We start from the raw sequence: 22791 nt of genomic DNA, 5'->3' as shown, positions 1-22791 counted from the left end.
TTGGAATGGCTGAGATGGGAATATCCCTTTAACCACATTCAAGGCAAGGTAACAGACATCGGTGGATGGTCTTATGCAGGCCATGACAGGCCATCTAGAAATGAAAAGTGAACTTATATGTATATTTTACCCAACATTTACCACTTCTTGTTAAAACAGGGTAGACAACAAAATGACTCCGCCTATGACAAGTTATAATGACATTCAGCACACATTGCAAGTAGTGTACACCATCCTATGAGATAAGAGATAGTAGAAGAAGAAGCTGGTCTATCACAATCATTGGAAGAGTCAAAATCATAGACTAGAATAGTGTTTCCCAACCTTTTTAGGTTCAGGGCACCCCCGTAAAAAAAAAAAAGTTTCCTTGGGACACCCCTACCAAATAATTATACACCAAAAGATGGTCCTTCCCAACCATAGTGTAAAGGTCCCACGTTGGGTTTCCAAGGAATCCCTGCTGAGAATCACTGAACTTCAAGGAAGCTGATGCACCTAGTGAGGGTCAAGCATTGATCAATAACCAAACCGTACACAGAGACTAGTGAATAATTTAAAGAAAAATATTAATAAAGAACACGAAAATAAAAGTAAGGAAAAAAAATATAAAAAATATACTGAAACAGATCGACCAGAGACATTGTCTAGAAGGACTTTATAGCTTAAAGGGATTGTCCAGGAATTTTTATGCTTATGGCAGTCAAGCAACCCACTAGGGGGCACTCCCTTTAACATCATGCCTGACCTTCCCAGAGGCCTTTGCTGCAATGATGTGGGATTTTACCAAGTACAGTCTCTCAGTCAAGGACAGCTGTTTCAATCTATTTGGATCTCTTCAGCCCGGCATAGAGAAGACTGACTTGGCAGAGGTGAGAGGCTTCTAGACAGGGTTAAGGGGAAGACAGATTTGCATCTTCTTCCCATGATCCCTCACAGTGGAGCGTCTATGGCTTAATAAGACGCCACACACCTACATGGTGGTCTCCCTAAGGAGTGACAATATCCCCTTAATTATGGCAGTCAATACATTTCTGATCAATGGGGATAACAGGCAGATTCCATCCATTATACAGGGATCAGAGCCATTTTCTCCCGGCTTTGTGCAATGTATAGTACAAGCATTGGAAGCCATTGTGAACAGCTGTTGGTCCCCATCTAGACCCTAAGTAAAAAAAATTCCTGGAAACCCCTTTAATGTCATAGTTTATTGCTATTGCCATTGACTGAACTGGTCATAGACATTATATTATTGACGGCTGACCCTGCCGATATTGTCAGAACCGGTTGCCCAACTAATGTCTATGGGGTGTGTCATGAATTTCCCCCAATGGCAGATGGATGTTGTGGGAGAGAACACCTCTGTGCTCAAGTTAGATAAGCCCCCAGAGGTGTCAATGGCTGACTCCCCTTTACATACACTAAATCGTATTCTGAACATGATTTATCAATTACAATACAGTCCTATGAAAAAGTTTGGGCACCCCTATTAAGCTTAATCATTTTTAGTTCTAAATATTTTGGTGTTTGCAACAGCCATTTCAGTTTGATATATCTAATAACTGATGGACACAGTAATATTTCAGGATTGAAATGAGGTTTATTGTACTAACAGAAAATGCGCAATATGCATTAAACCAAAATTTGACCGGTGCAAAAATATGGGCACCTCAACAGAAAAGTGACATTAATATTTAGTACATCCTCCTTTTGCAAAGATAACAGCCTCTACAGGACTGTATGTGACTACTGTCAATGAGCCATCTGGGACAACTTCCAGCAATTCAATACGTTCTTCAATACATATAATCGACCCTATAGAGCTGATTTTTTAAGGTAATGAATTTGCCTTTAATATCTGACACCGGGTCTTTCCGCAGCAATGGCTATATCCAAACGTCTGTATATACAGGCTATTACTGAGTAATGGACACTTCAGAATGTCTTTCTGAACCGATAGCCCCAGGTTAAAGTTCCACGACTCCATATACCTGAATAGTAAGTACGGACTTGGCAGTCTGCAACACAAACATCTTCAGAACTTGTCATACGGGTCTAGGTTTCCTTGTATTTATGACTATTACAGTTCCGCATCACCCATACACTACAAGCCATGGTTCAAGGATACTATACATGTTCTATAAGATGGAGAAGAAGATTCAGTAACTATGTACAAACTGGCAACCCTTTAAGATCTGAAGATGACATGGCAGTACCAAACCTTACAATGGGTATTTAGTCATATCAAACCCTACACATTATTGGGTCTGGTATTATAAGTCACTGAATAGGCTCTCTATTTTGGACAATCTCTTTGTTAGAAGAGTCACCTCAAAGATAAGATGATCAAAAGGTGATCTACAACTGGTATCCACAGTGACCAGCCTTGAATCTGTACAGGATTCTGGCAGCCAGTGTTTACCGTATTTTCCGGACTATAAGCCGCACATAAAAACCTACGATTTCCTCAGAAATCGTAAGTGCGGCTTATAGTCCGGTGCGGCTTATATATGGATGGAAGCGGCGGCAAAGACTGCGTGCCGCTTCCATACATACATAAAAGGCACCGTAAGGGTGCATTCACACTACCGAACGCCGGCGTGTATCACAGCCGTACACGCCGGCGTTACAGCAGGGCTGCCGGACACTTCCTATTCATTTCTATGGGAGCAGGCATGCGAGCGCTCCCCATAGAAATGAATGGACAGACACTTCCCATTCATTTCTATGGGAGCCGGCATGCGAGCGCTCCCTATAGAAATGAATGGAAAAAAGCAGTCCATTCATTTCTATGGGGAGCGCTCGCATGTCGGCTCCCATAGAAATGAATAGGAAGTGTCCGGCAGCCCTGCTGTCACGCCGGCCTGAAACAGAACGTGAAACTTACCCAGCGGTGCAGGGCGGGCGGGCGGGCATTCAGGCCTCCTCTGCCTCCGATGTTCCATCCTTCTCCTCCGGCGCTCGCTGATAATGGCCGGGGCGCATGCGCAATATCATAATGCTTCTACTGCCCTGGCCATTATCAGCTTGCGAGCGCCGGAGGAGGACGGAACATCGGAGGAAGAGGAGGCCTGAATGCCCGCCCACCCTGCACCGCTCGGTAAGTTTGACATTCTGTTTCAGGCTTTTATTTTAAAACGGGGGGGGGGGAGGGGGTAGTTTAACCTAACGTTTACGGTTGGGCTCTATCAGCATGATTTTGCTGATAGAGCCCCTCCTCGCCTGCCGAGCGCTTCCAATAGAAGCGGCTGGCACGCGGGGGGTTAAGCGGCCGCTGGCAAAGTCTGCCTGCCGCCGCTTTCAATAAGATGTAATGCGCACCGGACTGCTGCTTATAGTCCGGTGCGCCTTATATATGAACCGAGACGGACTATAAGGCGCTCATGGGCAATGCGGCTTATAGTCCAGTGCGCCTTATAGTCCGTAAAATACGGTAATTTCTCTACAGCTCCTCCGCAGGAGAAATGAAGTATTGCACATCTATCATTTACTGTAAAGGAGTTGGCTGTCCATGTAATACAAGAGCATGGATGGTTCTCTTTGTAATATTTTAATGGTCCTAAGGGAATTACACTTTTTTATCACCTCTGAAAGTAATATTTAAGAAAGCATTTTTTTAACGCAGGCTTGTTATTATAGTAAGTATTTCAAGTGTATACGGTGGCATAACTGTAGGGGTTGCTGGGGTCCTAGATAGGACCATGTCTCATTGGTAAGGGGGCCCCCTTTATTGACATGTAAATTAAATTATTGAAAAAAAAAGAACTCTTCACCTAGCATCCCCAGCCTAGATTATGTTGCCAGTCAAGTTCATCAGGACCAGCCACCCAACCAAGTGGCAGATGCCAACCAATGAGGACCTAAGTCAGAGGAGCTAAGAGACAACTCAAGGGCCAGGACCATGCAAGGAATTCACTAGGGTCTGAAGAGTGAACTACAATGCAGCCACAGGTGTATCCAAGGAGCCAGCATCCCACCCTACATGAATAGGAGGCCCTACACTACAACAGCCACAAGAAGAGAACAACAACAGATGATAACAAGCTCCATGGGTATGGTAAGAGAAGGTTACAGATCTGGATTCGGGGGATCCATGAGGTCTAAAGTGGGGAAGTATCTGTACTGGTAAATGTTCAGTAAGACGGGCTGGGTAACTGCTCATAGAGGACCCAGTCAGAAGTTTGGTATGCTCTTTCTTGTTACACCCTTTCAGGTGCGTAACTATCTGGATAGTAGCAGTAGCAGCTGCCTCAGGGCCCGTGACATTAGGGGGCCCAGCGACAGCTTCTACCGCTGCGTTTTAAAAAAAAAATAGGCCGTTATACTCGGGGGTCTTTTCAGACCCCGAGTATAATGATCGCAGGCCCAGGAGAGGTTAGGGAACATTTAAAAAAGTCTTACTTACCTCTCTGGGCTCTGGGCAGGCTTCAGGCCCATTTATGTGATGTCCCTGATGTGACATGGCCGGGGACTTCGTCCTTATGCGTCGTGATGCAGGCCCGTGTCAAGTGACATCCCGTACGTCATTGAAGATGGCCAACATCAGCAGGGACCGCACTGATGCCAGGGAGAGGTGAGTAACAGTGTTTTTTAGGTTTGTATCCTCCCCTGGGTCTTTGATTATTATACTCTGGCATCTGAAAAGACCCCAGAGTATTATAATTGGTCATGGGTGTCCACAATGGGTCATAATACTGTGTGCAGGGGACCTAGGGAAAATAATACTGTGTGCAGGGGAAACTATGGGACATAATACTGTGTGCAGGGGCCACTATGGGGGATAATACTGTGTGCAGGTGCCACTATGGGGGATAATACTGTGTGCAGGGGAAACTATGGGACATAATACTGTGTGCAGGGGCCACTATGGGGGATAATACTGTGTGCAGGGGCCACTAAGGGACATAATACTGTGTGCAGGGGCCACTATAGGGCATAATACTGTGTGCAGGGGTCACTATGGGGCATAAAACTGTGTGCAGGGGCCACTATGGGGCATAATAATTTGTGCGGTCGGGGTCTTTGGCGTCGGACGGGGGTGGACTATGTCAAAAGTTCGACATGTAGCGCCGCCATTCTTAGAGACGCCACTGCACCCTTAGGTATAAAATATTTCTTAAACTAAATAGTCATTATTAAAATTTCTAGATGGATAGAGATTTCCATTAGTGCATGACAACGCTTTCTAAATACTATACTGTATATTCCGAGGATAGTCCGCACCTGGCCTCAGGTTATACAGAACAGAAAGGTCCAATAAACGTACAGAATGCACGACAACCTAATAGGGTACCTTAATATCTAGGCATCTACAATATCATCGCTACCCTAAACGCCTGGAAATTCAGTCTGCATGTATAACTTATTATATATCTCTCCTTACAGTCCTCACCAGTTAAGATGGGCCAAAGTGGTTACTTAGAGGACAATGTGCGCCTCTTATATCCAGCACATTACCAAAGAAGCTCTAAAGATATTATATTGTTCTTCACATACTGCAAAAGTTGAGGTCAAATACATTTGTTCTGTAACGGCTGGAGTTAGAAGAGTATTACAGCCGTCTTCTGATATGGAGGTGTAAATCTGGTTTGTGCAATGTGCACTATTAATCTATTGTTACATTGTGTGTATAGAATGGTGCGGAGATTCGGGATAGATTCATATCATTTCTGGCTTTGTGTTACCGTGCAGTATATTGAGTATAAAGAAGGTTACATCAAATTATTTTTACCATTATTATTATTTTAGGAAAAAATGTAGTACTCATGCATAGTGCAGTTGTGTATAGTGGGTAGCAGCGGTATCGGCTGCCACAGGACCCAGGACATCTTTTCAGACCCCGAGTATAATGATTGGAGGCCCAGGGGAGGTAAGAGAACATAAAAATCACTGATACTTACCTCCAGGCAGGCTTCAGGCCTACTTGAGTGATTTCCCTGACATCACATGGCCGGGGGCCTGCGTCCTTATGCGTCGTGACGCAGGCCCGCGTCATATGACGTCCCATATGTCAGTGAAGAGGGCCAAAATCAGCAGGGAGCGCCGGGATAGGTAAGTAACAGTGTTTTTTTAATGTTTTTATCCTTCCCTGGGTCTCCGGTTATTATACTCTGGAGTCTGAAAAGACCCCATAGTATAATAATTGTATATGGGTGTCTACAATGGGGCATAATACTGTGTGCAGGGGCCACTATGGGGCATAATAAGGTGTGTAGGGGTCAGTATGGGGCATAATACTGTGTGCAGGGGCCACTATGAGGCATAATAGTGTGTGTAGGGGATACTATGGGGCAGTAATACTGTGTGCTGGGGCCACTATGGGACATAATAAGGTGTGTAGGGGTCAGTATGGGGCATAATACTGTGTGCAGGGACCACTATGGGGAATAATACTGTGTACTGGGGCCACTATGGGGCATAATACTGTGTGCAGGGGCCACTATGGGGCATAATAGTGTGTGTAGGGGCCACTATGGGACATAATAGTGTGTGTAGGGGCCACTATGGGACATAATACTGTGTGCAGGGGCCACTATGGGGATAATACTGTGTGCAGGGGCCACTATGGAATATAATACTGTGTGCAGGGGCCACTATGGGGCATAATATTGTGTGCAGGGGCCACTATGGGGCATAATAGTGCATGCAGGAATGCGAGGGAGGAGGTTGGTTGGTGAGGTCTTCAGCGTCTGTCGGGGGGAGCCCATGTCAAAAATTCGCCCTGGGGTCCTGCCATTCACTTATCAGTAGGTTAGTACATCACAGAACGCACTTGGAGAGATGTCACTCTGAGTGTCATCCAGGTGCATCCTGCTGCAAACTCGGCCCCATATCGGACAGCGTACTAGGTCATGTGCATTGGGTATACGGCCCACCGTCATATTCTGCCAATCCATTCACGTGCACTGAACATGGGCTGTCATTGGATTTGAAACAAATTTGGACATGAAAATCCAATATATGTGAACCTATCCATTATGGTGCCCTTATAGGCTTGCCTTCTTCTCTAGAAGCAAATCATACTATGCTCGCAACATCCATTCAACATAAATCCTTAATACAGCAGTCTGCAGGAGACATTTGCCAACTGGGCGTTACCACTTCCCTTGTCAAAGAGGTGTCTCACTGATTGGACGCCCCCTGCTGGTAACACCCAGTTGTCAATTTATTAATATGTTTCTAGGAGGAATAACAGAGGAACGGAGCAATACCGAGTTGTAAGAAAAGATGTTTTGGAGTTAGAAGTATTCAGTACAAAAACATAAAATCTGATGTGTCCTCTTTAAATTAAAATAACTAAAAAAATAAAACCTGACGCGGAGTTCGGGATGTGCACACATTATGTTCCTCGCTCTGTATACACATATATACTGCTCTATCAGTCACCGACCTACGCAATAAATATACGGTAATCCGGCAGCAGTCACTGACCATCTGCCAGTCTGATAGTCCATGCCAGCAAATAAAAACGAATGGTTACAATCTCACAGCATTTGTCCAGTTTAGGTCTTGGCCAGCACATTCAGTATTGGCCTTCTCATGACGCCCTAGCAAAAAACGCAACGTTCAGCATCCGCTGATGGCCAGACTGATACATGGGTCGTAATAATGTGCAGATAATTGTAATGACGGAATATTCTTAAAGGTGTTATCAGACGAATGTCATACATGGCCAAGGAAGGGACATGGTATACAGTTAAAAAAAAAAAAATTGGTTGCGGGGATTGCAGTGCAAAGATGAGCAAACACTGTTCGGATCAGCCGTTCCGAACAGCACGCTCCCATAGAAATGAATGGAAGCACCTGGCACGGCGACTGGCTGCCGGCAAAGTGTACGTGCCAGGTGCTTCCATTCATTTCTATGGGAGCGTGCTGTTCGGAATGGCTGATCCAAACAGTGTTCGCTCATCTCTACTGCAGTGGTCAAGTGTGGTACATCATACAAGTATGATATAAATAATACCGCGCATGACCCCTAGAGTCGCGGGCCGGCTACTGCAGTCACGTGTTGGCCCTGTTTAAACAAAGAGCGAGAGTATTTTGAAGGCGGATTTAGACGCAGAATGCGCCTCAAAGTCCACCTGCAAAAATGTCTCCCATTCATTTCAATGGGAGTCACTTGTTTGTTTTTCCCCACTAGTGATTTTTTTCAGCTAGCGGGGAAAAAAAGCGGTATGCGCTATCTTCACGCATATTGCGTGTGTGTGTCAGCGGCGGCGTCCACAGCTTGAGACTCCCTCCTGCTTAGGTCTATTCATGCTGCGACAGGATGCCGATGCAATGCATCAGTATCCTATTGAGGGTAGCCGTGCCAAAAAGTCACATGGCGGAAAATGTTGCCACTGTGAGAACTTTCCCTAGAAGGCATTTTCTGGGTCTTAAATATTGATAAGCCCCAGTTCACATCTGCATTTGGGAAATTCATATTCGAGAAACCGAGTGACCCCATTATAGTCCCCATTATATTCTTTTGGGTCTTTGGGTTTTCTAAGATAGCCACTTTTTTTTATGCGGATTAGGTTTCCACTGGGGGGGGTCCCCAAGCGGACCCCCCCCCCCCCCCCAAATGGAAACCTATGCACAGATGTTAATCAAGCCTAACCTATCCTTAGGAGTAGACATCAATATGAAATTGGTGGCTTCTGAGTCCTGACGTGTTTCTCCGTCTGTAGTTTGAGCTCCACTTCAACTTTACAGGCAGCGATGTCACTTCCATTGGTTACATGGCCTGTTTGAAGTTTGTCCCAATTCGAGCACATGTACGGTACAAAGTAAAGTGTAGTAGGTACGTAGTACAGAGGGCAGCTGATCGTGGGGGTATTTGATGCCGGATTTCCCAATCTGATGATGGTCCCAGAAAACTTTTTTAGGTTATTGCCCCACGAGGAAGATCGCGGTGGTATCACATAAAATTTTTGTTCGCAACGTTTTCTTTACAGAAAGTCTGCAGAATTTTTCTCTGCTTCCATTACATCTATACGTAAACCTTTGGCGTTTCCGTAGCCATATAGTTGACCTGCTGCCATTTACAAAAAAGGCAACAGTTTTTGAAACTGCAGCATGTTCACTGCAGATACTTTTCTGCCATGTGTGGATGGGATTAACCAGAATCCCTTCCACTTTGCAGATACTGTAGGGGACTGCTGGGGCCACCGGCCTTAACTTACAAAAACGGAAGTAACTTTTATGGCAGGTACATGATTCTTACCTGTTATCCTGTGGAAGATGACTGGGATGGGTTCTGTAGTAACTAACACGTCTTCATCGTTTTCTGAACTGGACACATAGGTGTTATCTGTGGATAAGACACAATAAGGAAACCTGTAAAATGGAAACTTGTGCTTATAGTAATAGGATATATTTACAGACTTGGGACTAAAGTCACACACAATGACTACAAAAAAAATCTGTACGTAGATGAAGACAAGGCCAAGAGATAAAATTCTGTAAACTGGCACAAGCAGGATGTGATATTCCTATTGCTTACTTACACAACACCATTATATTCTACAGGGATATGGCCACCATCTAAGTATGATTTTAGAGAATGGGAGAGGAATCCGGAGTACGTACAGGAACCCCACCAAACATATGAAGAACTTGTCCTTGTCAGGATTTGATCCCAGGACTCCAGTGTTGCAAGGAATCAGTGCTAACCACTGAGCCAGATACACTTCTATCATTGGCTACTGCTGATGACACAGTGCCTGTAAGAAGATGAAAGTGAACACTCCCTGACAGTATTCTAATAGTCACTCTTATAGATTATCTTAGAAATATCTAAAAAGACAAAATAATCAGTTGCCCGAGCAGGCAGAGATGGCACTGTCTCTAGCTGCTGCTCCAAAACAGATTCATGCAACAGGACAATGATCCCAAATGTGTCAGCAAATCTGCGCCAGAATGGCTGAAAATGACAGGAATCAAGAGGTTGTCAAAGTGCAGATGTAAAGCCAACTAAAATGCTGTGTTGTGATTGTGTATCAATGAACGCTCATAACCCTCAATGAACCGAAGCAACATTGTAACTAAGAGTGGGCCAGAACGTTGTAAGAGACTGGAAAATCATACAGAAACCATTACTACAAGTTATTGCTGCCAAAGATGGTTCTACAATAGAGATGAGCGAATACCGATCGATCAAGTAGATATCCGATGGAATACTACGATATTCAAAATATTCGTACTCGATCAAATACCACGTGGTAAAAGCAGTAAAATTCGATTCCCCTCCCACCTTCTCTGGCACTTTTTTTTACACCAATAACTGCGCAGGGGAGGTGGGAAAGGAAGTAGGACAACGGAGGCATCGAAAAATTTCCCCCTTGCGTATGCCATCTGTGATTGTCATGGGCAACGTGATTTAAAGGGGTGCATGCTAATGTTTCTTTAGCTTAAGATTTGTCTTTCTGTCCATACCAATGTAGAGGAAAGAAGGTTTCCAAGTATTTTTCCATTTTCTATAGAGGTTCTATTGAGTTTGGAAAGTGTGTAGTTGTTAGGCTGTGATATTGGGGTAATACTGGGACTTGGGTGTGTTAGATGCCCCCAGACATGCTTCCCCTGCTGTCCCAGTTGCATTCCAGAGGTGTTGGCATCATTTCCTGGGGTGTCTTTGTGGACTTGGTGACTCCAATTAGTCGAATTTTGGTTTCCCCTGAAACGAGCATTTTTCCCCCATAGACTATAATGGGATTCGATATTCGATCGAATAGTCTATAGAATTAGGTCTACTCGAATCGAATAACGAATATTTCACTACTCGCTCATCTCTATGCTACAACTATTGATTCATGGATGGGCTTGTTTTTTCTCACATGGCTTTCTCCATTTTGGCTTCATTTTTGTTGAATAATATCTAGAGAGGGGCAAACAACTTCTTGCATTTCGATCTGAGTTTAACTGGAAGATTCCAAATTATTCAGTTTTTAATGGACAGACTAAAATGGCCACTGGGACATGAAATGTAGTAAATTAAATATTAAATTAGTAAACAAATTAAAGTCTGGGATCTCTTCAGATGGAGGCCCGGGAGAGGAGAGAGAAAATAACTTTCTGTTACCTCTCTTTGGCCTTCAGAGCTCTCCTAGTGACATCATTCACCTAAATTCTCTGCTGAGGCCTGTAACTGGGCCCCAGTGGTTACAAGAGCATGATGAACATCATGATCCTTGGCATCCCATGTGACCGCTGAGGCCCAATCACGGGCATTGACCTCAGGTGCATGACTTCACCGAGAGAGAGAGAGCGCCACATGCCATGAGGAGGCCTAAAAGGGGTAACAGAAGGTGAGTATGAATGTTTTTTTTTTTACTTTTATACACCAACCTGAGACCCAAGAGTATAATAAGTTCACTTATGGTTCTATCTAGAGATGAGCGAACAGTAAAATGTCCGAGGTTCGATATTCATTTCGAGTAGCCCCTCAATATTCGACTACTCGAATCGAATATCAAACCCTATTATAGTCTATGGGGGGGAAAATGCTCGTTTCAGGGGTAGGCAACATTCGATCAAATTATACTTACCAAGTCCACGAGTGAGGGTCGGGCTGGATCCTCTGAGAAGTCTTCTCCGTGCAGCGTCCCCGCGGCGTCTTCCGGCTCTGAATTCACTCTGCCAGGCATCGGGCCTGGGCAGAGCCGACTGCACATGCCCGAACTACAAGTGGGCATGCGCAGTCGGCTATGCCCAGGCCCGATGCCTGGCAGAGTGAATTCAGAGCCGGAAGACACCGCGGGGAAGCTGCACGGACAAGACTTCTAAAGGTAGGAGAAGAACCAGCGTTGATTGGCCGACTGTATAGCATTCGGCCAATCAATGCTGGTTCTGCATCGAACTTTTCCATTCGAATAGTGAGTGGTACTCGATCGAGTATGAGTATTTCGAATACCGTAGTATTCGATCGAATACCTACTCGATCGAGTACTACTCGCTCATCTCTAGTTCTATCTGAACTTGACTCAAAAACCCGAGCCACCCAATCCCGAAACAAAACGATTCTCGGGATGTTCGCCATCTGTAATCTTGACATAGTGAATCTGTTGAGTGTTGTTGTTCATCTTCAGGTTGGATTTACCAAATTTTGAGACCTTCTAAGGACCAGATATTTTTATTCTATCCTGATACATAAAACCATAGAGTTTAGAGAGGGTGGACTTTCATGACTGTATCTGGGTCGTTGCGATGCTACAGCTATAACAGAGTAGCAATTGTGTTTGTAATGTAAATGATACATTTATCTCAAAGCTGTCAACGTCTTAGATATCCATCCATGTATTAATTGTTCCTGGAAAACATATATTGATCGCACGTTTCTTGTTTATTAGCAGATACAGAGAACCCGGCGTTTTATAATTTATACACCTCACTTTACTAGAAAAGTAATTCAATGTTCTGTGATCAATAGTGTAATGTGCAAGATATAAAGATATAGATGGATCCATAGCAAGGTTTAAATAGCCTGAAGAACTAGGGGGAGATGTATTAAAGGGGTTTTCTGGCCCCAAACTGATTTTTGATACTGATAACCGACCATCTTTAAGTGATCTGTCGGAGTCGGACTCTCAGATCATCTGTTCTAGCGTCCTCCAAGTGCCGGACGTTGCGAGAGGCTGTGGATCACCAGCAGTACTGCTGCTAGTCATGTAATAGGGGCAGCAAAGTGGCCGTGCCCCTTGCATAGTGGTGGTTCCAGAGAAATTCCGACCTTGGTCCTATTACATAAATAGGAGTAGACAACACACGTTGCCTGTCCACTAGCAGTTTCCGGCAACTAGAGGTTGCAAGAACAGCTGTTCTGTGCGGGTCCGGGTATTGAACCCCGACAGATCACATACTGATGACTTATCAGTGGTTCTAACGTCTTGAGCTGTGGACTCTGCAGCTGATGTTAGGTTCACAATAGCTTTGCCTTTCTGTTGTTCTGGTGGACCACTCAAATAATTTGGTCGATCAGGTGGACGTCATTTTAAAACGGAGACCAGCAGAGGAAAAAGTCCTCCTTGTAGATGTGAATGTACACTGCCTGGCCAAAAATAAAGTCGCTTTGTTCAATAAGGTACCGTTCCACCCCTGATATAATTATGAACTGTTCATGACAGGAATTTGCATATATTCTTGAATATATATCATTGAGTTGTAGCCTGTCAAGTGCAGATCATAATTAAAGGTGTGAAGCGATGTCTACCAACGGAAGAGCTACCAGAGGGAGAGATGTTAGTGCCTTCAAGAAGGGGCAAGTCATTGGATTGCATCAGGCCAACAAATCGACCAAGGAGATAGCCGAAGTAACTGGTATCGGACAGAGAACTGTTCAGCATATCATACGAGCATGGCGAGATGGTGGAGAACCCCCTCCAACCATGGAAAGTGTGGGCGTAAGACTATACTCGAAACTCGAGGTCGTAGGTCCCTAAAGCGACTGGTGAAGAATAACCGCTGGAAAACCACCTTTGAGCTCACACAGATGTTCAACTCGACGGAGCGGCACATTTCGGAGCGAACAATGCGACGAGAACTCAAAGGAATGGGTCTCAACAGTTGTGTCGTCACACGAAAGCCATTGGTGACAGAGACCAACAGACATCGGCGCCTGTCATTTGCAAGACACCACAAGGATTGAACCCTAGAGCAGTGGAGAAAGGTCATGTGGTCAGATGAATCACGTTTCACATTGTTCCAGAGTGATGGTCGTGTCCGGGTGCGACGAGAAGCACACGAAACACTGGAATGTGCTGGAAAGGAACCTGCGCTGTCACTCACCACCCCCAACGAATCTGCGTAACCTGGGCTCCCTGATACTCGAGAATTGGATCAAAATCCCCCAGTCTACTCTACAGAACATTATAGACTCCATGCCGAGACGGATGCGTGCTGTTATTCGTGCTCATGGTGGCCCAACTAAATATTAACACTCGCGACTTTTTTTTTGGCCAGGCAGTGTAGCTTGAAGCAGTCAAGGAATCTATGGCAAGATCTGTCAGATGTCAATTACTGTCTAGCCAATTGCAGCTACAAAGATTGGAAGCCACAATGAGGTTGACTAGAAAGCTATGTGTGAGAATTTATGGGGCCGTCTGGGGCAATAGACATCTGGTACATATAGGTGAACCTATAACTGGAATTTTTGGGACCAGACATATGTCACTTTTGTATGGAACATATATAAATATATAGCTGACACATTGTTATGGGGCATCTCGGATTGGCACATCCTTATGGGTACATAGCACATTTTTATGGGGGCATATTTGGCTAGCAAATTTCTTTGAAGGGATATGTTGGTGAAGTTTATGGAGGTGTACGTTGCTGGAACATTACTATGGAGTATATGTGTCCGGCATATTGTTATGGGGCATCTGTAGCTAGTACATTGTAATGGGTGCATCTATGTCTAGTACACAGCGTTAAGAGAATATATTACTGTAGTTTATGTGTATTTTTTCACATTGCTATGGGGCTTCTATAGCTAAGATATTGTTATGGGACTTCTGTAGCTAGGCTATTGCTCTGGAGGTAGAATAGTATTATGGGACATCTGTAGATAACATGTTGTTATGGGGCATCTGTAGCTACAATATTGTTATGGGGCATCTGTGGCTGACACATTGTTATGGGGCATCTGTAACTAACACATTTTAATGGGATCGTCTATGGCTTTCAAACAATCTGATGGTGATGGAGGAGGTATATGTAACTGACATATTGTTATAGGGTATGTGTGGCTGATACATTGTATCTGTATGGCCTGCACATTCTATCCTTAAGCATACTGTCACGGGACTTCACAGTTGACACATTTCAGAGGAAATGTTCCTGACTTGGTGGTTCTCAGTCCAGTAGTCCCTACTGTAGGAGAATTTTCATATATCATCAATGTACTTTAATAAACTGCAATACCCTGCAATTGTACAGTACAGAAGACAGGACTATAGGGAAATATTGCAGTTCTCTTCTTCAGTAAACATCAGCTTGTGTTACGTTGCACATTAATAAGTTACGATACTCTGTAGTCACATCACTTTTTTTTATATTTTCTCTAGAAACCCTTATTTTCGTCAACAGTTCAGCTTCATTTACCAAAGCCACTTACATCTATAAGATGCTAGCACATCAAATAAACTACCCAAAGTCTTAGTCGGGAGATGTGAAAATAGAGCACCATAAATGCCGCCTTCCCCTTTAATCCTTTATGCAATACTTTCAAATGAATCCTTTCCTGTTTCAGGTTGTTCTTCTTGTCTTCTATTTAGCACATCACCAGCCTAGACTTAAAGGGATTGTCCAAGAACTTGTTTTCCTTAAGATAGGCCATGGATATATGATTGTGTGGTCCCACAGCACAGATGAGCAGTAGGGGAACAGTTCTGATGTCTGTATTATATCCCACATGGAACCCAAAGCAGTTGACTCCAGAATGGGCCATAAGAAATACATTTCTGATATCAGGCTCCATGGCGGTGCTTATCTAATATTTCCAAAAACAAGTCTTTTACACAAGCATTCTGGACTTGTTAGGTTCTAAGTCATTAGGTCATAGGTGAACCACCTATGATCTAACCAAATATTCAGCTGTGAGGGCGGGTCTACTTCCCAAGACTCTCTGCCCACATCCCAGACTTCACATCAGCAGACAAGAAGAGGAAACTCTACATCCTACTGGGAGAACAGGAGTCCACTGTGGAGATCGCTGCCCAATATGTGTCCACGTGCCACCAACTAAGGGGAAGATGAGACCCCAAAGTCTATTATACCCCAAATCACCCACCCAACCCCCCCATACCCACCATCCCCCCCAACCCCAACTCCCCCCCCCACACACACACACACTTTACTTGCCTTGGCAATGCCAAATATCTATTCAGACGTGCCAATAAAGCTTCTTTGATTCTTGTTTGTCCACCACAAACATTTTACCTTCTCCCCCCCATCAGTGTATGGACCAGGACTGGGCTGGGGGCTTGGTTGAGTTTGCTTGGCTTAGCAGGTGGCGCATCATCCACCACTACTACTCCCATCCTTCGGTTCCCTCTATCTGGGTTACGGCAATTATTCTTTCCTCTTAGATAATCTATTGGAGAGTTTGGGTAGGTGCCATACACATATGATGGTTGTCTGGTCCCACCAAAATCAAGTTTTTTTCCTACATGTATTGCTGCTTTAATAATAATTCTGACTATATCCTAATCCCGTCCAATATGCCCAAATAAAGGTCTTAGAATGGGTTAACCCAAATGAGCAATAAAGGAAACCTGCTAAAATAAGTATCATTCTGGCAAAACTGGCCTTGAATGTCTATTCTCTTGAATGGCCGCCACGTACTTGTAGCTGGCAAATTACTAATTCTACAACTATTATTATACACTACCAGTATTGTATATTCAGTGCACACGTCACGGTGCAGTCAGGCACGGGATTACAACCAGTAACAGGTCTTTGGAAATTGTTCTTAAAATGCAAATTTTCCATCTTCGGTTCTGCAATATATGGCTGGTTTCTGTAGAAAACAACTTTTTCCTTGGCATCGTGTTACATGAAAGTTTCTAAATATATTCCGCCCAAGTCTTACGGTTATTAGTATCGCTATTAATACTAATAGAAAAACTCTAACTCACTAAATAAAGAAAATAATATTGCTCCGATTACTCAGAATTGACAAAATGAGCGCCCTTCAGATTTACACAGCAAAGTCTACACCTAAGACGTTACAATCCTATTATTAAGACTAAAATACCTAAAATAGAAGGCACGTCAAAGGGGTTGTGTTGTTATGGACGCATATCCCTTATGTATAGGTCAGGGGATAAGTGTCCAACCATTGGGGATTATGGATATGCTGGCCAGGTCCCCCAATGATCAACAGGACAAGGTCACAGGCCTCCTTGTGAACATTGCACCGGTGAACTAGTGCATGACCGGCTCTCCATTCACTTTTATGGGGATGTGGATACTGCTGATTTTTACAATCCCAGGAGTCCTATAGCTGTAAATGGATAGGAAAAACATGTCTATTATCGCGCAACCCCTTTAAGGGATTAGAGATGAGCGAACCCCATTATATGGGGAAAAATACTCTTTTAGGGGGAAACCAATGTTCGACTCAGGAGAGTCACCAAGTCCACTATGACACCTCAGCAAATGATGCCAACACCTCTGGAATACAACTGGGACAGCAGGGGAAGCATGTCTGGGGGCATCTAACAAGCCCAAGTCACAGTTTTACCCCAACATCACAGCCTATCAACTAGACACTTTCCACACTCAAAAAACCCACTATGAAAGTGGAAAAATACCTGGAAACCTTTTTTCCTCCCCAATTGGATGGACACAAATTTTACTCTAATGAAACCTTAACAAGCACCCCTTTAAATCACGTTGCCCATGACAACCACAGATGGAATAGACAATGGGAAATCCAACAGCCCTCACCCTTAACTGTCATTGTGGATGTGTGTGTGTGATGTGGTAAAATTCACTTTCCTGGCCCTTAACATGAGCCCTTCTAAATTAAGTTAGAGGCCCATAAGCTGAGCTCCCAGCAGAGATTGAGGCCCTTTAGGTGACTTCAGCCTCTTACCAGCAGAGTTTTAGGCCCTTTAACTTAGTTGAGCCTTGTACCAGCAGTGTTTTTGGCCCTTGGAATGAGTAGAGCCTCTAACCAGCAGAGTTTGGGGAAATCAGGGTGGATTCAGCCTCTAGCCAGCACAGTTTGTTGAAATCATGGTGGATTCAGTCTCTAACCAGCAGAGTTTGGGGAAATCAGGGTGGATTGAGCCTAGAAGGATCAGAATTGTGCAATGCAGATGGTGGAGGAATATGAGGAGGAATTGTAGAGGTTGAGTGCAGACATGACAATTCATGTTAGGGTGCTTGACACTGGCGGACACAAAAATGAAGGCTCTATCCAGTGGCTGTTCATTTTGATGAAAGTCAGCCGGTCGGCACTATCAGCTGACAGACGGCTGCGCTTATCCGTGATGATACCACCGGCTGCGCTGAAAACCCTTTCAGATAGTACGCTGGCAGCAGGACAGGACAGCACCTCCAAGGCATATAGGACAAGTTCAAGCCACAGGTATAACTTCGACATCCAATATGTGTAGGGCGCAGAGGAATCGGAGAGGACAGGGCTGTGGTCGGACAGGTATTCCCGCAACATACGCCTATACTTTTCCCGCCTGGTGACACTAGACCCCTCAGTGGCGGGAGTTTGGCGAGGGGGTGCCATTAACGTGTCCCAGAGCTTAGACAGTGTACCCCTTATGGGTGTGGACCGGACGGCACTTGTTCGCCTCATGGAGGAACTGTCCTCTCTGCCGCCAACGACACTTGATGGAAACATCTCCATCATGTTCTGCACCAATTGCTTGTGGCAGTCATTAATGCGATTGGCCCTCCCCTCTACCGGAATAAAAGACGAGATGTTACTTTTATTCCGGGGGTTAAGGATTGCAAATATCCAGGATTGGTTGCTCTCCATTATTTTGACTACGCGCTTGTCACTTGAAAAGCACCCCAACATGAAGTCAGCCATGTGTGCCAGAGTGTTACTTGGCATGACTTTGCTGCTCCCACCGGAAAGGTCACTCTCCATTTCCTCCTCTTCCTCCTCCTCCCATTCACCCCATCCGCGCTGCAAGAATGGGACACATTGAACTTCCCCGGTAGCCTCCTGTGTCACAATCATATCATCTGCCACGTCTTCATCCTCCTCCTCCGTCATTAAATGCTGTGAAGCGGACAGGTGTGTAGAGCTAGTCTCTTGCTGTGACGATTCTGCTGCTATCCCTGACTCCTCAGTGTGATCTGCGTTATCCCTGATGGCAATGAGGGATTCTTGCATCACACACAAGAGCGGGATTGTAACGCTCACTAGTGTGTCGTCACAGCTGACCCTCTTGGTAGACTCCTCAAACACCCGTAGGATTTTACATAGGTCTCCCATCCATGGCCACTCATGGTTGAGAAACTGAGGGTGCTCACTTTGTGGTACCCTAGGGTTTTGGAGATGGTACTCCATCAAAGGTCTCTGCTGCTCAACCACTCTGCTCAACATATGATATGTTGAGTTCCAGCGTGTGGGGACATCGCACAACAGCCGGTGTTCAGGCACATGCAGGCGTTGCTGGAGTTTTTTGAGGCTAGCAGCGGCTACTGTAGACTTGCGAAAGTGGGCGCACAAGCACCACACTTTCACCAGTAGCTCGTGCACATTTAGGTATGTTTTAAAAAAAATTTGCACCACTAGGTTAAAGACGAGGGCCAGGCATGGAACATGTTGGAGGCTGGCAAGCTCCAGAGCTGCTACCAGGTTCCGGCCATTATCAGACACGACCATGCCTGGGCCCAGGTGCAGCGGCTCAAACCATATTGCCGTCTCATCGAGGAGGGCATCCCTCACCTCGGAGGCAGTGTGCTGTCTGTCCCCCAAGCTGATGAGCTTCAGCACAGCCTACTGACGTCTACCGACGCCAGTGCTGCAACGTTTCCAGCTCGTAGTTGGAGTCAATTTAATGGAGGCGGAGGAGGAGGAGGGTGTTGTTTCAGAGCCCCTGCCAGGAATGATAGGCGGGGAGACGAGATACACTGGCCAAGTTTGTGACCCAGTCCCAGCCTCAACTACATTCACCCGGTGTGCCGTTAGTGAAATGTAGCATCCCTGTCCGCATGCACTTGTCCACGCGTCGGTGGTCAAGTGGACCTTTGTGTAAAGCGCGGAACTTAGGGCCCGTCTGATGTTGAGTGACACATGCTGGTGCAAGGCGGGGATAACACACCGGGAGAAGTAGTGACGGCATAGCGAGGTGCCGCACTTGCCATCAGGTCCCGGAAGGCCGGAGTTTCCACAAGCTGGAGATGTGCACGTTCAAGGCTTGCGCATGTGGGTGGTTAGCGCTGTATTTTTGCCTGCACTCAAATGTCTGAGAGATTGTGGGTTGCTGGGAGGAGGTGCATGATGGTGCAGGAGAAGGAGCTGAGACAGGAACAGGGGAGGATGAGGGAGAAGTCCCCAAAGTGGCGGAGCCAGATGCTGCGGTGTCCTGGCTGGTGCTCTGGACTGCAGTGCCAGCACTAGCAATAGTGGGAGAGGCAGTGGCGGCAACGCCAGATGACGATTGTCCTGCGGTTGCTCTCTCCCACTGAGCCCAGTGCTTGGATTCCAAATGACAGCGCGTGGAAGTGGTCGAAACATTGCTCTTTTCAGAGTCCCTACTCAGTTTCGAGTGGCAAATTGTGCAAACTTCACTATATTTGTCCTCCGCACATTCCTTGAAAAATCTCCACACCATCGAGAAACGTGCCTTCGATGGGGGAGTTTTTCTGGGCTGGCTATGATAGGGAACATCTTGGGCCATTCTGGGTGTGTCCTGGCTTTGGCGAAGCAGCTGACCTATGCCTCTGGACATGCCTCTGCCTCTAGCTACCCTCTTTGGTGCTGCACCTCCATCAACATTTTTTGGGGGTACACACCGTGACAACCTTGATGAAGCGTATATAGCCTGAAAATTAGAATGTATATCCCACAGATTTTTTTGTGAGTACAAAATGTGACAACCTGGATGATGTGTATATAGTGTATATGGGCTGAGAATTTCCTGTTTGTTGGAAGTCTCAGACTCTCATGTGAATGGTACAGTATTTGATCTACACAATTCTGACACCACTACGGAGTGGACAGAACCATCTACTTCGGGCTCTGTTCACTGTGTAAAACCGAAGATTGATGGGGAGTGTCAGGTGTCGGACACCCATTGTTTTGACATTGTTTACCTAGTTCATCAATATCAAAATCCTACAACCTTGCTAAACTAGTTTTACTGAATTAATGCTTAGCACTTGTGTCTTCTGTATAGGAAATCTTTGTACAGGTTCCTAGACAGATCTGGAGAGACATGACAACAAGGACCTGCGTTACTTGCTCTCATTAGCAGAAATTTTTGCAACATTCTGAGAAGGAAAGCCACCAAGATGTCCAATTCCCTGGGGTTGTCTTAGAGCTGTCAGCAAACTATAGACCGCTGTTTACAGGGCTTCTCGGTTTGTCTACAGGGCACAGGCTACAGACTGTCGGCAAATAGCTGCTAAGCCGGGGGGACTCTAAATTGTCAGCAGATCTCTCTTTGCCATCTGCTAATAAAAGAATATCATTAAACCCCACACAGTAGTATCCCCTAGAATATTCTCCTGATACCTACATACTGTAGCTTCATGCACCTTATTCCTGCTTCTGCTGTGTATAAACATCACCATGAAAGCAACTTATACAACTTGAAGCACTCCAGAAAAAAAACAATTTTCGATCCCTGCACCCATCACATGATTGTCTACGGGGTTCTCTCTTGTATCGTTACAATCCAGCATTAGCATCACATGGTCAGCTAGAGACTGTACCATATATACCTGCTGTAGGGTTGAGCCAGTCTTGAGATTTCAAGATCGATTTTAAAATCTGATTTCCGATCATTTTCCAGCCGCTCCCGATAGCTCAACCCCAGTCAATGCTTCTCTATGAGAAAAGTCACTTTTAGGGTTGAGCCGATCTTAAAATTTCAAAATCCGATTTCCAATCAATTTCCAGCCGATCACGATCGCGATCGTGAAATTTGCACCCTAACATGCTGGGGCAATATCCATCTCTCTATATATATTCTCCTACATAATCTAAGAGACTATATGTATATAAAATATGCAAATCTATTCTCCAGGATGTAATTAGGAGAACAGTGCACTCTGTACGCCGTCCTATAGAAGGCAGCATCCTTAACATCATACATGACTCAGTTAAAAAGTCTAATATCATGATGCGGATTTAATTGCCAATTAGTATTTCTATTCCAAAAGGAGCAGATTCCCAGCTATGGACAGCGCTGTTTCGGCCTATTGGGCCTCCTCAGCATAGCGCAGGGATACTGATTTGGCAGAGTGAGAGACTACAGGCCAGGGTCAGGGGATAATCCTATACATCAGGGAGTGTGTGTGCCTACATAGGCAGTACAGAGACTTACAAGTCATTCCTGCTCCGCTAGGGATTCTGGGTAAAAAATATGCAAATCTATTCTCCAGGATGTAATTAGGAGAACAGTGCACTCTGTTGAACTATGGTTCCGAAACGTGTCTGCGTTTTTTAAGGGATTTATTTAGTTTTGTTTTCTATTATCAACGTCAAGTTTTTGTCATTTTATGATGTTTTCCAATTAAAAGTTACATTTTATTATCGGAGAGCTGCCGGACAAATTTCTTTGTTCAACTGTGGATCTTTTACACTCAAGGAATAGAGTGTGTTGCCGTGCACCCCGAGGAACATTTTCCCAAAGCCGTGGAGTGGAATTGATTTTTGGGTGAGCTGAATTTTTTTCTCTGTTCATTGTTCATTTTTTCAATATACTTAGGTTGTAAATGGGGGAATATGTATTTTTCAAATAGGCTAGGGGAGGTAAAAGAATACTAAAAAAAATTATACTCACCTTTCCCTGCTGCTTTAGGGCCTCCCCAAATGGGGACGTGACCGCTAGGGGCATTCAGTGGACTAAGAAAGGGACCCAGGACGACTGGTCCTTCTCTAAGGCCATTGTTTGGACTCAGTAGTCACATGCAGTGCACATCAACAAACCAGCAGGACTGGATCTCTAGAGCATGGGGGAAAGGTGAGTATGATTTTTATTTATTTATTTTTCTTTCCCCCAGCCTATTTAAAAAATAAAATTTTTGCACAGACAACCCTTTAAATTAACCTATCTAACTTCTTTTTAATAGAAACAGACTGTAAAGTTCCCATTAGGAGTGCTCTAAACA

General features: G+C 44.9%; 1 protein-coding gene across 1 annotated transcript in view; it reads right to left on the bottom strand.

The window, feature by feature from the left end:
- Positions 1 to 22791, bottom strand: part of PARP8 (poly(ADP-ribose) polymerase family member 8) — a 216765-nt gene that overhangs the window by 100261 nt on the left and 93713 nt on the right. Inside the window, exon 4 of the mRNA XM_075269267.1 lies at positions 9206 to 9292. Coding sequence (XP_075125368.1) covers positions 9206 to 9292 — 87 coding nt within the window. The remainder of the gene's footprint in view (positions 1 to 9205; positions 9293 to 22791) is intronic.

Source organism: Leptodactylus fuscus, chromosome 1, assembly GCF_031893055.1.
Source record: "Leptodactylus fuscus isolate aLepFus1 chromosome 1, aLepFus1.hap2, whole genome shotgun sequence".
Taxonomy (NCBI): domain Eukaryota; kingdom Metazoa; phylum Chordata; class Amphibia; order Anura; family Leptodactylidae; genus Leptodactylus; species Leptodactylus fuscus.
This window is presented reverse-complemented; position numbering and strand designations above follow the sequence as displayed.